General features: G+C 43.0%; 1 protein-coding gene across 1 annotated transcript in view; it reads left to right on the forward strand.

Moving 5' to 3' along the window:
* Positions 1 to 2318, forward strand: part of LOC112432458 (microfibril-associated glycoprotein 4-like) — a 39623-nt gene extending 37305 nt beyond the window's left edge. Inside the window, exons 5-7 of the mRNA XM_024801016.2 lie at positions 1277 to 1373; positions 1499 to 1666; positions 1890 to 2318. Coding sequence (XP_024656784.1) covers positions 1277 to 1373; positions 1499 to 1666; positions 1890 to 2143 — 519 coding nt within the window. The 3' untranslated portion in view covers positions 2144 to 2318. The remainder of the gene's footprint in view (positions 1 to 1276; positions 1374 to 1498; positions 1667 to 1889) is intronic.
* The last annotated feature ends 15134 nt before the right edge of the window (positions 2319 to 17452 follow it).

Below are 17452 nucleotides of genomic sequence, written 5' to 3' on the forward strand. Positions count from 1 at the left end.
GGCTTCATGTATTCTAGTTAGTTTTAAACTATCAACAATACACAGCACAACTTTACAAATAAACAACAGGGCAAACTTGCTCTTGAACTTGATTCCAGCCAAATGCTTCATATTGTTTATCTCCAAAAGTTGATTCTGTTCATCTGGACGTAGCGTTTTGTGGGAGAAACGTTTCATCATCATCATCAGGTGACGTCTTCAGTCTCAGCTGACTGCAGGTTTCAGTCTGCATTTGCATAATGACTGAAACCAGCCCACTGAAGGAACAATGGGCTGAGAGGTCAGTTCCTTAATCATAATTATGCAAATTCTCATGAACATTGATCAAAGACCACTGATCAATGGTCATGAGAATCAATGATCCCGCATCGGTGGGAGCTCCAAGACTCTCCTAAGTAGCTCCCCCGACGAGCCCTGATCAGCGGTCCCCGGACCGGTCCCGGTCCGTGAGTAGTTTGGTACCGGGCCGCGAGAGTTGAGGCTCAGGTGTGAAATGTATGGTTTTCAGGGTTTTTATCGGTTTTCAGCGTTATTTTGTTATCGTTTTGATCGTTAACTCTGTTTTCCTGGGTCTTTTCACGTGTTATGAATAACTCTTCTTTTTTTCGGTACCGGTACTAGTTTTATTTTGTTGTATTTATCCGCAACATCTTAAAGGCCGGTCCGTGAAAACATTGTTGGGCATAAACTGGTCCATGGCGCAAAAAAGGTTTGAGACCGCTGCTCTAGCAGGGCCACACCCACCAGGCCTGAAGGCGCCTGTAAACAAGTGTTAAAAAAAAACAACACAGTTACTTGTTTGTTTGTTTGTTTGTTTGTCTGTATTTAATGACAATGTGCCCAAATTATTTTTCTCCTGTGGAGATTTATTTATTTAAAGAGCAACATGGACATTTAAAAGAGAGGACGTGTTTTTCTAATTATGTGTAAGAAAATAAATGCTACCAAAAAAACTGCACAGTCATGGCTTTTTCTTTTCTTTTTCTTTTTTCAGAATACAAAATTTTAAGGCAAACAATACTGAAAGAAAATTTCAAACCTTTTTAACTATGGTGTTTAACAAAAACAAGCAAGCAAACAAGAAATAAATAAATAAGCAGATGTTAGAACTGCAGCTAAATAGTTTTCAGATGGCCCAACCGTCTAAACCCAAACAGAGACCTAGAATGTGCCTATCTCTGAAGAACTTTAGGTAAGCATCTGATGTTTACATGTGCTGTGCGTGACAATTTTGTTTGCCCATATTTGACAAATACTTTTCCTGCCTCCTCCCCAGGTGTTCCAGAGGAGGTTGGACGGCTCGGTGAACTTCTACAGACCCTGGGATCAGTACAAGAGGGGCTTTGGTAACGCTGCTGGAGAGTACTGGCTCGGTGAGGAATGGGTGCTGTTTATCAGTCATTAAGTTATCTGTTCATAAAGTAGACCCTCTTATGGGACTTCAGGGGTAGTGGTATAACCATAAAAACTTGATCAATGAGTTTATGATCCTCTCCAGGTTTGGAAAATGTCTTCTACCTGACACAGAGAAAAAGGTACGAACTGATGGTCAACATGGAAGATTTTGATGGAAACAAAGTGTTTGCTCGTTACTCCTCGTTCTCCATCAATGGGGAGTCTGACGGCTACAGGCTGAATGTGTCTGGATTCACTAATGGAGGGGCAGGTGGGTGAATACATATTTAAGTAAGTTGAAAGTGACATTTTGTGCTGGATTCTTGTGGGGAGTCTGTAGGAGCAGCAGGTCATGAATCAGTGCCTGGGGAAAGGAGCTCAAATACAGGAGGCTGGTCCAAAAATAGTCCATTTAGAACACTCCCAGTACACCTGCTGATCAGTCTGACTGGGATTAAAGGTAATGTTGGGATTGTTCGTCTGTGTTTCTGTAGGAGATGCCTTGAGTTATCACAACGGACAGAAGTTCACTACATTTGACAAAGACCAGGACAGCTGGCCAGGGAACTGTGCAAAATCATTTCTGGGGGCGTTCTGGTACAACGCCTGTCACTATGCAAACCCTAACGGGGTTTATCGTTGGGGGGCAGATGTTACTATCTATGCTGTTGGTGTGGAATGGCACCAGTGGAAAGGTTATGATTACTCTCTGAAGACCATCAGCATGAAGATCCGTCCTGTGCAGTAAATCTGCAGGACAAACACATCTGTGACATGAATATTTAACAGCAGCAGTCAAAGCAAAGATCGCTTTCCTTTGATTACGAGAGAGAGAAAGATTAGAGATCTTTTTCTTTAAACCTGTTTATGTCCTGTAATGTTACATGATGTGATCTCCTCTGAAATGTTGTCATCAATAAAGCTGCACCAAAAAATTTGACTCTCTCTTTCTTAAGCCTCTCCTTTCTCTCTGAGCTTTTCCACCACTCCATCCCAGCAGACACTCAGTAAGAAGCAGAGTCTGTTTTCCTACCATCAGCTGCACTCGAGCTTTATTACAAGACTGAAATAATCCCTTCGTTTCTACTCTCAGTCTGAACCAGCTGCTGTTGCTCGCTGCCTGAAGGTAAGAAGGTAAGAACCTGCTGCCCCAGGTTGGGGGGGCGCCAGAGGGGGGATTCACCCAGGGCACCAAACAGGCTAGGGCCGCCACTGCAGCTGAGTGTCATGATCACTAATGTCACGTAACTTTGCCAACCTTTGGCCAGAAATAAAGTTTTCATGTTCTTTGTTATGGAACATTTGTATCACTACATAAATCATTGGGATAAAACTCAGTACTTATTTTCAGAGGTTTACTTTTCAGGGCCTTCCACCATTAAAAAATTATCCACCACCACACTTCCACATTGGTCTGTTAAGTTATTGTGTCCCCAGAATCTTTCTGATTTTATCTTGTTTAATTTATTTGCTTTTAGTTTTTGCAGCATGCTTTCTATTTCCATTTTCTTTTTTCTATTTTCTTTTCTTTTCGTTTCTATTTCCATTGTGTTTTCTGTGCTTTTGCCACGTTTTTCTGTTTGCTGGTGTTTTCTTAACTTCTAGTCTGTTTGGTCTCTCAGAGTAGAAAGTACAGATATTTGGTTAAAAATGTAGGAGCAAATGCAGTACAAGTACTTGGTGGAGCGCAGGAGATGGAGCAGGTTACCTACCAATCGGAAGGTTGGCGGTTTGATCCTCTTGTGCCCATTGTTTGGTTCAGTCTCACAGCTCTCATTCAGTCTCATTCTCTGATATTTCAGTGGAAATGTTCTTAACCTGTGCAAAAAGAAAACAATTCCTGAAACATACATGCAGGCCAGTTTTCTTTCCAGCACTGTGCGTATGTTAGTGAATTAGAGTCAGGCATTCTGTGGTCTTGGTTATACTCAGATTTCCCCTTTCTTTTTTTGTGAACCTCTTTTACATTGCAGTACATCAACTACACATGAGGGACCTTAACTTGCACATTCAGTAGTGCAGTTAAGAATTAATGCAGTTTTGCTTTGTGTCAGCAAATTGTGTGAAAGTAGCGACTGTGACCAGTTTTATATGAACTACTATAGAGAAAGGTTGGGTCTGACGTTTTTGGTCATTGAATTATTCACTTTTCATAAAATCGCTGGCTACATTGTTGGCAAGTATCCATAATTCTCTAAACAGAAAAGTGGACGCTAAGTGTGGAAGTCAAAATATCACCTAATCCAAACTGCAGCACAGTGATGTGGGGAGTAGTGACATTGCATCATAGTAAGAAGGTCCTGGACTCAAATCTACACTGTTGGCTGCAGCATGCTTAGCAAAAGCAAACATGGTGTACATGAGACGAGGGACTATCAAAATAAAACAGGAAGTAACTGATACCAAGATCAGGACTAATACTGTCAGGTTAAGGCTGTGTGCAGGTAGGAGTGGAAGTAGAAGGACCCAAAGTGCAGACACTCGGAGGCGGAAAATGGCTCAAAACTCAGCTTTTATTGCTGGATGGCAAAAAGTGGCAAAAAGTAACAGAAATCCAAAATCCAAAAATCCAAATAAATTTACATGACCAGGCAAACAGAACACACAGCATAAATGAGAGTAGATCACGACACAGACACAAAGAAACACAGGGCTTAAATACACAGAGAGAGCAATCAGGGAATGGGTAACAGGTGGGAAACACAGCTGGGGCAAATCAGGCCTAACGAGACAAGGGGAAGCAAAACCAGACACATTAACATCAGACATGGACTTTCAAAGTAAAACAAGAAACATAACACAGACTCACAGGCAGGCACTATAACAAAGGGAACAAAGACGTGGGACCAGGGCAGACACAGACACTGACTGGATGTGGGGATACAGCAGACAGGGGAGACAGCAACTATGGACACAGACAGAAAACCTAACCAAACCCCACCCAGAGAACCTAAACTAAGAATGATCCTAAAACCCATAAAGCAAAGCTAGAAAATAATGAAATAACAAAATCAAAGAACCAAAAACACAAAACACTGGGTCAACGACCCAGGGACCCTAACAGTACCCCCCCCCCCCCCCCCCCCCCCTTAAGGGCTGGCTTCCAGACAGCCCAAACCAGAACACCAAAAAACAAAAAACAACCCAACCAGGGCGGGCGGTGGGGGAAACAGGACGGAGGGCACGAAACAAATCGAGCCAGAAACCAAAACACAGGGAACAAGGTCCAAAATAACAGCACTAAGGCCCAGGAACAGTCCAAAAACAAATAAACGAGCCCATGAAAGGCGCAGAGGCCCAGGCAACAGTCTCGAAAAAAAAGTTCAGGGGGCCGGCCCGGAGGCTGATGGCACAACAGTTCAAGCCCGGGCAGGTCAGGGGGGCAGCCCGGAGGCTGACGGTCCGAGAGCCCAGAAAACAGGCCAGGAGGCCGGGCAGGCGGGAGGCACCGGTGCAGATCAGGAGGCCGGCCGGGCGGGAGGCACCGGCGTAGTTCAGGGGGCCGTCCATGACGGCAACGATGTCCAGTCATCGGCCGGACAGGACGAGCAGGACGGGCAGGATGGGCAGGACGTGCAGGCCGGACGGGACGTGCAGGCCGGACGGGACGTGCAGGCCGGACGGGACGTGCAGGACGAGCAGGCCGGACAGGACGTGCAGGAACAGACAGCATGGAGACCTCAGGAGCAGACGAAGCTGAACACTCGGAGGCCGGACCAGGCGGAGCTGCAGAGGCGGGGGCCGGACCAGGCGGAGCTGCAGAGGCGGGGGCCGGACCAGGCGGTGGAGCCGGTGGTGGCTGAACGGCCTCGCCAGAACCATCAGCAGACACTGGGACGTGCTGGCTGGGTCCTCCCGGACCCCCAGCTGACTAGGCAAGAGGCTGAACCGGCCCCTCGGACCCTCCAGCGGAGACAGGTGGCTGAACGGGCCCCTCGGACCCTCCAGCGGAGACAGGAGGCTGAACGGGCCCCTCGGACCCTTCAGCGGAGACAGGAGGCTGAACTGGCCCCTCGGATCCTCCAGCAGGAAGAGACGGCTGAAGCGGTTCCTCGGACCCTCCAGCGGAGACAGGTGGCTGAACGGGCCCCTCGGACCCTCCAGCGGAGACAGGTGGCTGAAGCGGTTCCTCGGACCCTCCAGCGGAGACAGGTGGCTGACCAGAAGATTGAGGAGAGGGGCGACGGTGGCGTCGTTTCCTTCTGAAGGAGGGAACTGAAACTGGCGGAGAAACGGAGACCTCCTCCTCATCCTCCAACCACATGGCCGCCAGGAAAAAGGCAGGCGAATGGGCAGGCGAACAAGGTCCCGACTGGTGTGAGGAAGGAGAGGCAGTCTGAGGTAGCGACGAGGCAGGTGGTGAGTGTGTGTTGTCCTGGGGCGGCGGTAAAGAAGTGGAGGTGGAGGTAGAGAGAGCAAGCTCGCCAGCCCTGACTTGCTCCCTCCAGGCAGCTATGGAGCTGCCCAGCACAGTGTCCATAGAAAGCTGAGTAAGCTTTCCTGAGATCAGATGGCCCAGGATGTGAGTGGGCGTTAAGGCGTCTGGGAGGGATCTCAAAACTGGGTTATAGATGGCAGAGAGTTGGTGTCGTAAACCCCGCCTCTGTTCAAATCTGATCTCAGGAATTCACATGATAAGGTGGGGCCAGGTTTCACAATGAACTCACCCGAAACTCTGGCTGATTGGGACCCACACCCAGTTTCACACCTTGGCTCAGGCGATTAGAGGATCATCAGGGGGTCCTTTGCCCCTCTGTGGGGGGATACTCCCACTAGGTTTATATCTGGGACTCTCCACCATTTGACCTTAGAGCTGAAGAAGCTTCTCGGATGAGAGGCGAAACGTCTTCAAGCAACTCAAAGAAGTCCAGACGCTTTTCTTTGCAAGCTCCTTAGACTACGATGACTACGATGACCTGGATGACTGAGAACCTTCACAGACAATGTAGAAGGTAGTCATACACAGTGAGGATGGCACACTATTCATACAATACAATTTTATTTATATAGCACATTTAAACACCAGAGGTATGCCCAAGTGCTTCACAGAACCAAATAAGAGCAATAACAATTCATGAGATAATCAACCTCTGTGTGAGTAGCGTCTCAGTAGCTGCACTGTGTTGGCGCATGACTATGAAGGAAACAGCAGTAAAGGATTTATATCCTTAAACTTAGCTACATCACTTTGAGAAGAAATCCCGTATGAAATTAATTTCCCACTGTTTTGTAACCAGTGTTGTAAATAGAAATGTTCTTAAGAAATAATCAGACAAAAGTAGGTTTTCTGGGAATTCTGTTAAATGTTCAGTTTATGCCATATGAAAGAAAAACATCCAGAGTGTGATTAAAATCATCGGTGGGCTCTTTTACATTTTGAGAGAAGCCAATGGCATCTAATAATAGATTAAATGCAGTGTTGAGATTGTTATTTTCAGCAACTAAATGGATGTTAAAATCAACCACTACAATGAAATGAGCACCAAATCAGATAAAAAGTCTGAGAAACTCTGCACAGCAAAATCTCCAGTGTTAAATTAACACTAGAGAGTGTCTATATGGGTCCACACCTCTGAGTGTTAAATACAACACTGTTGAGTGTTAAATTAACACTTTTGACAGTGTTATATGTTTAAAAGTAACCTAGTCAGTTTTGAAGATTAACAATGGCTAACACTGAGCAGTGCTGATTTTGTAACACTGTAAAATAACTCAAAATGTTAGAAATATTACAGTGTTAGAAAATCAGCACTGCTCAGTGTTAGCCATTGTTAATCTTCAAAACTATGTTACTTTTAAACATATAACACTGTCAAAAGTGTTAATTTAACACTCAACAGTGTTGTATTTAACACTCAGAGGTGTGGACCCATATAGACACTCTCCAGTGTTAATTTAACAGTGGAGATTTTGCTGTGTGAGACGTAGAGAATGTACCTACTCTGAGACGTTTTTTTCAAATTTTTATTTGTCACGTACACAGTCATACACAGTACGATATGTAGTGAAATGCTTGGACAACTGCTCGTGACCTAAAGAAAACAAAAAAGGAAAAGGCTATGAATAAGAAAGGAAATAAATATGAAAAATTAAAAAGGGTAAATTTAACTAGGAAGGAATAAAATATAAATTAAGGTTAAAAATGAAATAACTGTACATAGGTGTATGACACATTACAAGAACTAAAACAATTGTTTGAGCTTTAATTGTATACCTCAGACTGTTAAATGAATTAAAACTCCTCCTCCTCGGCATGCGCTTTGAGGATTTGCACAGTTAGTATGACCCAGGGGTGTTAATTCATTTAGACTAAGGTATTCATCCTGCTGTAACTTAGAAGAGATCTGCAATGGACAGACAGAGGTGTCAGTGGTACTATCGTGAATTGCGAATTGTGATTCAGCCTCATTCTCTCCTTCAGATGCCCGTGATCTCACCCTGGATCCAAACACAGCAAAGAACCAACTCATATTGTCTGAAGGAAACAAGAAGGCAACACGAGGAGAGATGCAGTCGTATCCCGACCTTCCTGAGAGGTTCCTCGGGTTTTGTGCAGAGAGGCTCTAACTGGGCGTTGTTACTGGGAGGTAGAGTGGAGTACCAGCTCTGGCATGGTTGATGTAGGTGTTAGCTACAAGTGCCTTGAGAGGAAAGGAAGTGGTGCAACATGCATGCTTGGATGTTATGATTTGTCCTGGAGTCTTCACTGTTTACACCTTCCTTTAAGACTGCCTCTGACTTTCTGTGCAAAACATAATATGATGACCATTGAATACCCTGGTCCTACTGGTTGCCCAAAACTGGGAGTGTTTCTTGATTGGCCTGCAGGTACTCTTTCCTACTATAAAGTCTCATCTCACAAACTGAGTCACACCTTCAGAACCAAATTCTCTGAGCCTGTTTATCCAGGCTTCATCTTTGAGGCCTGATAAACGATTACTTGTCCCTGTGTCTGTGAAGCTGGTGATACATGACTCAACTTAAGTTCATTTGATGTCCAAGTATGTGAGTTAGAGAGAGTTAAAGGGAATTTCTGTCATTTTCAGTTTACACAGTGTGTAATACCTTTTATCCCTCTTTTCAACATTCATACTTTCATTGATCCTGCAATTTAATTCTGTTCACAATCTCAGCTGTTTCCTTGTGATGATTTGATAAGATTGAAGTTTTTCCTCATTTTCTGATGTTTTGTTTTGCTGCATTTGATCAGCTGATTGATTAGAAAACACTTTAAAAATATATTTTTTTACATTCACTCCCGCACTCACACCTATGGGCAATTTGGATTAATCAATTAACCTATCCGTGATTTGTACAGCCCAGTGCGTGCTCCTAACCCAGGGGAAACAAATTCTGTTGGGGAGACCTACCTCGGCACTAGGGCTGGGTCTCCTCACTGATTTATAAAATAGACTGGATTCCGATTCGATTCAGTTTTGCCTCAGACAGTCTGAAATATTATGATTATGATCATTTATCAGTACTGACACTTGTGAGACTTTATCAGAGGTGCGAGCAACAGAGGCCTTTGTGTCAAAGTAACTGAGGATAAAACACAGAAAAACATGAAGGAGATTTTCCTGGCCTGGCTTTTTAAAACAGATAACGTTAAAAATATTCTGCAGTAGTTCAAAAACTGAAGAAAACCATGAATCAACATCTGAACATTATGCTGCTGAAGTGAAGCAAGCTTACAGTTACAGAGGCTTTATTAGAGACACAGCTAAGAGTTTTGTAACTTGGCATCATTTTAAAAAGTTTACATTTCTTTGGTATTGAACAGCGGAAAAGAGGCTTTATTGTCAGAAGTCATTTTTGAGAAAATTTATTTATTTTGAATTTTGGTTCAGTGGTGGTGACTTCCTGTTTTATTTTGACAGTCCCTCATCGTGTGTGTAATGTTTAGTTTTGTTTCCCCTGTCTCGTCAGTTAGATTCTGCCAAGGTGTGTTTCCAGGTGAGTAAGTAAAGTTTACTTATTAAGCGCCTTTCATAGACAGGCAATCACAAAGCGCTGTACACAAAGGTTAAAATAAACTTAATACACAGTTAAGTAACAAAACAGACAATATCCATTTCTTTCATTTCTGAATGATGGCTTGAACAGTGCTCCGTGGGATGTTCAAGGCTTGGGAAATTGTAGCCTAAGCCTGCTTTAAATGTCTCAATAACTTTATCCCTGACCTGTCTGGTGAGTTCTTTGGACTTCATGGTGTTGTTGCTCCCAATATTCTCTTAGACAACCTCTGAGGCCGTCACAGAGCAGCCGTATTTGTACTGACATTAGATTACACACAGGTGCACTCTGTTTAGTCATTAGCACTCATCAGGCAACGTCTATGGACAACTGACTGCACTCAGACCAGAGGGGGCTGAATAATTACGCACACCCCACTTTGCAGTTATTTATTTGTAAGAAATCTTTCGAATCATGAATGATTTTCGTTCCACTTTTCACATGTGCACCACTTTGTGTTGGTCTTTCACGTGGAATTCCAATAAAGCTGATTCATGTATGTGGCTGTAATGTGACAAAATGTGGGAAAGTTCAAGGGGGCCCAATACTTTTGCATCCACTGTACCTGCCAAAAACTTCAACCTGTTGAGTACGATTTTATGGTCAATGGTGTCGAAGGCTGCGCTGAGACAAAATGATCACAGAACAATTTCCTGCATCAGAAGACGTTAATAGATTATTATAGACCCTTAAGAGAGCCGTCTCAGTGGAGTCCTGCTTTTTAAAGCCATATTGAAAAGGGTCAAAAATCTGTAATCTGCACAGTAAGGACCTGAACTGATTTTCAACAAGTTTTTGACACCCCCTTTATAATTGCTTATAAATGGCAATTTTGAAATAGGCCGATTATTACCAGCAGAGCTAGTTTTTTCAATAGAGGAGTTACCTCAGCATGTTTAAAATAAGATGGACCACAGCCTTGTATCAGTGAACTGTTGATGATGGATAGCAATGTGGGGCCAATACTGGTCAGAGTCCCAGACAGGACAGAGGGAGGTAATATATCTAAGGAGCATGATGAGGATTTCATTTGACCTGTTACTGTAGTTAAGTCATTGAGTGTGATTGGAGAAAAAGAAATAAATGACCCAAGAAACACGGGGACATCTTCATAAGGGGAAGCACTTGAGGAGATTTTGGATCACACATTCATCACCATATTTACAAACAGCATATTGAAATGTTGGAGAAACAATGCTGTTGATAGTTTCAATTAGTGTCGTGGTTCTGAGTCGGATAATTCATTGTTTATGCTTTGATTATTAATATATCTTGTTTTGGTTAAATTCCTGTTGTATCTTGTGGAGTTGTTTAGTTCTTTAGCACTGCTTTTATGCCTCCCCTGTCAGCTGTGTCCCCTTGTCTAGTCTCGTCTTTGTGAATTGTGGTGCTTCCTGTTGTACTTTGAAGGTCCGTGTCTTATGTCACCGTATTCTGTTTTGCTTCCTCCCTGTCTCTTTAATGAGGTTCAGCTGTGTCCCCCTCCTGTGTGCCATTCCCTTGTTTCCCTCTGTGTGTTTATAGAGTGTGCTTCTCTCTGTCCCTTTTCGGCCATCTGCTTGTCATCCCCTGTGTTACCTCTACGTTTCTCCTGCCTACTTTCCCGTGTCACCTCTGCTCGCCGCCTTCAGGTTATTTTTTTTATTCCTAGTTTTACCCAGTTTAGGTTCTGTTAGCTCCATGTCAGTCGTTCTTGGTTTTGTTTGTATTTCACCACCTACTGTAAATAAAGATCTCACTTGTAAGTTAGTCGCCTCACTTGGGTCCTTTGTCTCACCACTACACGTCTGCCGTCGCAGCCATGAAAACAATATGATTGTTATGAGGATTTATAAGATTATTGAAGTAAGAGGATCTTGCCTGTTTCACTGAGTTATTGTATAAGTGAAGAAGTTCTCTGAAGTGTTCATGATGGACACCCAGACCAGTGGACTTCCACAGACACTCTGCTTTCTGACAGGAACGTCGAAGTCCACGAGTTTAATTATTTAACAAGGGTGTGCGGGAGCTAATCAGAATCAGAATCAGAATCAGAATACTTTATTCATCCCGAGGGAAATTAGGGTTACAGCAGGCAGCACGCTAATGGCGCATGTGCACTTACAAAGGAACCTTCTGACCAACTTTACACAAACATCACATTGGGCAGACATGTCAGAAAGGTAGGCTGATAGGAAAAAACAACGAAAATACACTACATGAGGTAAGAGGAGGAGAAAAAAAACTCCACTCAGACTGAGCTCCTAGTGGGAGAACAGTTTGATAACAGAAAAAACACCTCAGCACAAAAAGCACATGACTATCAATACACCATAGAAACACAAGACAAGCAACAGGGGCGGGTAAAGGTGAGAGAGAGCCGATGTAGACAGCGCATCCGGTCCTGCAGCATCTGTGCTGGTCCAGTTGACTGCTATCTTCCCCGGTAGGGCACAAGCATCGAAGGCGTTGGAAAGGGAGGGGGGATGAGTGAGTGCTTATCAGTGTAAGTGTGTGTGTGTGCGTGTCCATAGTTTAGCTGAGACAGTGTCCTTCGGCCTATCAGGCTAAGTAAACAGTCCTCCAGCCAATCCAGGTGTCCTTGCATGGGATGGGAAGAATAGCCGTAACACAGTCATTATCAGGGAGTGATTGTTCGGCTCCAGCCTTGGGCCTGCAGCTGGCGCCGTGATGGGGATCCGCAATGTTTATGTTGGTTTTGTTCATTTCCATGCGAGCAGCCCAGGAGAATTTTTCAGGCTGCTCTTTAACACACTGGCCTCTCGATCTCCCGTTGGAGAGCCGCGAGCCTCCCCATGATGGTATCAAACTTCTGTTCCATGGTGTTATCGTTCTTTTGATTCTGAGACCTCACAGCTGCAGTGAGCCGTTCCGCGATGTTTTCCAACTGTCGCTCAAGGGTCTCATTTTGAGCAGGCCTCTCTCTGATGTTTCCCCTCATACGCTCAATGGTGTTGTTTTGAGCCTTCACAGCAGCTGCAAGCGTCTCCAAGGTGTTGACCATATTACGTTCATTGTGAGAGGTTGCGCCTCGTTTCCATTTCGGCAGCCTTGGGGGGGTTTGAACAGCCGGTTCCACTCTCTTATTTCTCCGATAAGCCAGGGCTAAGCCAACTCCAATCAGCAAGAACCCTGTTATCATGGTTCCGAATAGATAGATATCTTCAGCGTCCTCGATTGACAGTCCCGCCAGGCACATGATCCTCCAGTTCTGCCACCCGTCCATCGTGTATCCGGCAGGGAAAGTCCCTCCAGGGCACTCCAGATTTCTCGTTGAGAAAAGGGTGTCAATAGCATTCAGAGACCAGTTGATCAAATCCATAATTCTCTTTTAGGTTTTAGAGAACGACAGTGGGAGGCTATTCCAGGGAAAGTAATGCACACAAGACAAGACAAGGACATAGAGGCTAAGCAGGGAAGATAAGGGTGAGGAGGAGAGGAGAAAAGTGTGACCGCCTTCGCTGAGAGCTAAAGAAAGACAGAGCTAAAGAAAGACAGAGCAATGCCTAGTTTTGAAAGGAGCAACCTGATTGAGAATGGCAAGACAATGTTCATTAAAAGAGTTAATAAGGAGGTCAACATCATCAGAAGAAGTTTTAAAATTAAACAGGAAAGAAAACTTAGAAATATTAAGTGGGAAGAGACCCTGAGTTGATGGACACATGTAAAGAGAATGGCCTATGGTCGCTAAAAACAACGTAATTTAAGGTCAAAAGTGAAGAACAAGTCCAGAGTATGCCCAGCAGTGTGAGTAGTACCGTGTAAGACCCAACCTATCAAAGAATAGCCAGAAAATTCAGATTTTCTTGGAACCAAGCTGTTCATTAACCCTTATAACAAAATCCAATTGTTTTTTTTTTTTGCTATATCATGTTGTGTATGATATATTTTTATTATATATTTTTTATATCGCATTTGATACATTGGAAATTTTTGGCAACATTTTGTTAATTTTAGACAAAAAAAAGACTTTTGTCCATAACATTTTGAAATTATGGCAAGTATTGATCATGTTGATGAGATAGAGGTCTCAGAAACTCATGTATCAAATGTGATACAAAGGGCATTATAAGGTTAACAGAGTCCATGATGCTCAGGAACTCAACTCAAAAACACAACATGTAAAGTAAACAAACACACGAACAAAGGCAGAGGTACAGTCAAACACAAGCGCCATCTTGCCTGCAATTTATGCCAAGATTCCTAACAGAGGATTTTGCCAAAGAACCAAGAGGTCCAAGTGTCTCCTTAATCCCAGACATGCATTTTTCTGATGCAATGATCATTATTTCAGTTTTGTCTTGATTTAATTGAAGGAAACTGCCTCCCAACCACCATTTAACACTGTCTAGTCACTTTAACAAACTGTGGAGTTTAGACATTTCATTTAAATGAAATGACGTGTACAACTGAATATTATGTGACATAAAAGAGTCACATTATTCAATCTTTGAGTCACAGGCTGTCCTCCCTCTTCACCACAGCCATTTCAATGAAAAAATTCACTAGCATGCGTCCTTCTGCATTTCTCTCCTTAACACCAGACCTACCCAACACCACCTCATCAGCTCTGTTCCTTCAAGTATATGTCCATTGAAGTCTGTGTCAGTCACCACTCTCTCCCGTCTGAGGACTGTCTCTACCACTTCATCCAAGTTACTTCATAATTCCTCCCAGTTTCTTTTGGCACCTTGTTCACAAACAGCACTGGAGGCAGTCGTTGATAATCCAGGCCCCAACCACGCTAGTATGGAGATCTCATTTGTGCTGATCTGCATGTTTACACTGGACGCCCTTTCTGACCCAATCCCAATCCTCATTTATCGAGGCTTGGGACTAGGACTACACTAGGACTACACTATCTTGTGGCTGGGTTAAATAAGTAATCAGGTGTGATCAATTAATATTTTAACATGTGAAGAGAATGGAATATACTTACTTTTGTAATCTAGTAATGCGACTGTGATTACATTAAACACGTTACTATCCAGTTCTGTGCTCATTACATTCGAATTCAGTTTGTTTTTACTTTCAGCTTAGCCCCTTTTCCACTAGCACTTACTCCGACTGACTCGTCATAGCACGATGATATACCTGCCGTGGCTTTTAATCAGACTCGGGGACCATGACTTTGTTTTTTCTAGTGATTTCCCACGATTTTGATTTCCATGAACGAGGCACTCTCATGACTCATCATTGACGCCACTGACCAGCCAATCTCGGAACATTTGGAGCGATCACTTGGATTGCTGGTACCAGGTACTATGACCTAATGGAAAACCTTGTAACCGTCGCAAGATGATTCGAGTAGGTACTAATGGACTTGTATGTCACTGAGTCACACCAGTGGGAATGAGAATGGCCTGCAAAACAAACCTCTGTAAGACTGCAGTTTTAATTCATTGTCACCAGTGTTTATGACCTTCATTTCTTGGTGTAATAACAGTCAGATTGAACGTTTGTACTTGAAAATAATCTTGTAGCTCTGAACAAATTTTTTTGGTGTATGATGACAAGGTGTCTTAACCACAATATAGTTTCATGTTAGATTGAAATTATACAAACTGCTTTCATATTTGGTTAAACTGCCCTACGTGGAATTGCCAGAAGAAACTCCAGAAATTCAAGGAAACACAATCCAGGGAATTTTACAAACATGAATCCTTTCCTTATTTGCCACAAATGAATGAGCTCCATCAGTCAAGCACAACACTGCATTTATTATTTAAGTATAGTTGTTGAGAAAAGTTATGTAAAGCACGTTTTAAAATGATAACTTTCACAGTTTCTGTTTTGTCTGTTCAGCCAGTGCCTTATAAAACAACATTAATTAATGTGGTTTAGGACTGAAGAAGCTTCTTGGATGAGAGGTGAAACGTCTTCAAGAAACTCAACGAAGTCCAGTCGCTTTCTTGCAAAGCTCCTTAGACAACATTGGTTAATATACAAAAATTAGACATCAGTTAAAACATTAACTGAAACATTTAAAGGTTATCTTTGATATTTAGAGTTCATATTTAATGTGGCTATAAAAACGGCTTACAGGGAGTGCAGAATTATTAGGCAAGTTGTATTTTTGAGGAATAATTTTATTATTGAACAACAACCATGTTCTCAATGAACCCAAAAAACTCATTAATATCAAAGCTGAATGTTTTTGGAAGTAGTTTTTAGTTTGTTTTTAGTTTTAGCTATTTTAGGGGGATATCTGTGTGTGCAGGTGACTATTACTGTGCATAATTATTAGGCAACTTAACAAAAAACAAATATATACCCATTTTAATTATTTATTTTTACCAGTGAAACCAATATAACATCTCCACATTCACAAATATACATTTCTGACATTCAAAAACAAAACAAAAACAAATCAGCGACCAATATAGCCACCTTTCTTTGCAAGGACACTCAAAAGCCTGCCATCCATGGATTCTGTCAGTGTTTTGATCTGTTCACCATCAACATTGCGTGCAGCAGCAACCACAGCCTCCCAGACACTGTTCAGAGAGGTGTACTGTTTTCCCTCCTTGTAAATCTCACATTTGATGATGGACCACAGGTTCTCAATGGGGTTCAGATCAGGTGAACAAGGAGGCCATGTCATTAGTTTTTCTTCTTTTATACCCTTTCTTGCCAGCCACGCTGTGGAGTACTTGGACGCGTGTGATGGAGCATTGTCCTGCATGAAAATCATGTTTTTCTTGAAGGATGCAGACTTCTTCCTGTACCACTGCTTGAAGAAGGTGTCTTCCAGAAACTGGCAGTAGGACTGGGAGTTGAGCTTGACTCCATCCTCAACCCGAAAAGGCCCCACAAGCTCATCTTTGATGATACCAGCCCAAACCAGTACTCCACCTCCACCTTGCTGGCGTCTGAGTCGGACTGGAGCTCTCTGCCCTTTACCAATCCAGCCACGGGCCCATCCATCTGGCCCATTAAGGCTCACTCTCATTTCATCAGTCCATAAAACCTTAGAAAAATCAGTCTTGAGATATTTCTTGGCCCAGTCTTGACGTTTAAGCTTGTGTGTCTTGTTCAGTGGTGGTCGTCTTTCAGCCTTTCTTACCTTGGCCATGTCTCTCTGAGTATTGCACACCTTGTGCTTTTGGGCACTCCAGTGATGTTGCAGCTCTGAAATATGGCCAAACTGGTGGCAAGTGGCATCTTGGCAGCTGCACGCTTGACTTTTCTCAGTTCATGGGCAGTTATTTTGCGCCTTGGTTTTTCCACACGCTTCTTGCGACCCTGTTGACTATTTTGAATGAAACGCTCGATTGTTCGATGATCACGCTTCAGAAGCTTTGCAATTTTGAGACTGCTGCATCCCTCTGCAAGATATCTCACTATTTTTGACTTTTCTGAGCCTGTCAAGTCCTTCTTTTGACCCATTTTGCCAAAGGAAAGGACGTTGCCTAATAATTATGCACTCCCTGATATAGGGTGTTGATGTCATTAGACCACACCCCTTCTCATTACAGAGATGCACATCACCTAATATGCTTAATTGGTAGTAGGCTTTCGAGCCTATACAGCTTGGAGTAAGACAACATGCATGAAGAGGATGATGTGGACAAAATACTCATTTGCCTAATAATTCTGCACTCCCTGTATAAAAATGGTAGAGGGGATCGCAAATTCAAAAAACTCTATTCTGAAGTCTATTCTGAAGTACACGTTTGGACAGAACCAACTGCTGACATGACTGAGTTTTTCACAACATGAACCACGATTTTTAGGTTCCCAGTTCCTTTCAGGTTTTAAATCATACGTATTGCACGTCTTGCATCTTTTTGCCCAAGTTTATAGATCCGTGTTACATGTTGAGTAGGGTTAGGGTTACTCTGTTGTCTTACTTCCTCTTTTAGTTGGTAAAATGACCAACTGTCAGCTGACTGCAGCAAAATAAAATAAAAACGCATACCATGATGTTAGAGGAATGAGAGCAACACGAAACTGTGGTGACTTTGAGTAAAACAGTGAAATGAACAGAGCTAATCACAGAATTCAGTTTGTTTATACATGGTGTGCTGTAGTTACGAAT

The sequence above is a fragment of the Maylandia zebra genome, linkage group LG16 (genome assembly GCF_041146795.1).
Source record: "Maylandia zebra isolate NMK-2024a linkage group LG16, Mzebra_GT3a, whole genome shotgun sequence".
Taxonomy (NCBI): Eukaryota; Metazoa; Chordata; class Actinopteri; order Cichliformes; family Cichlidae; genus Maylandia; species Maylandia zebra.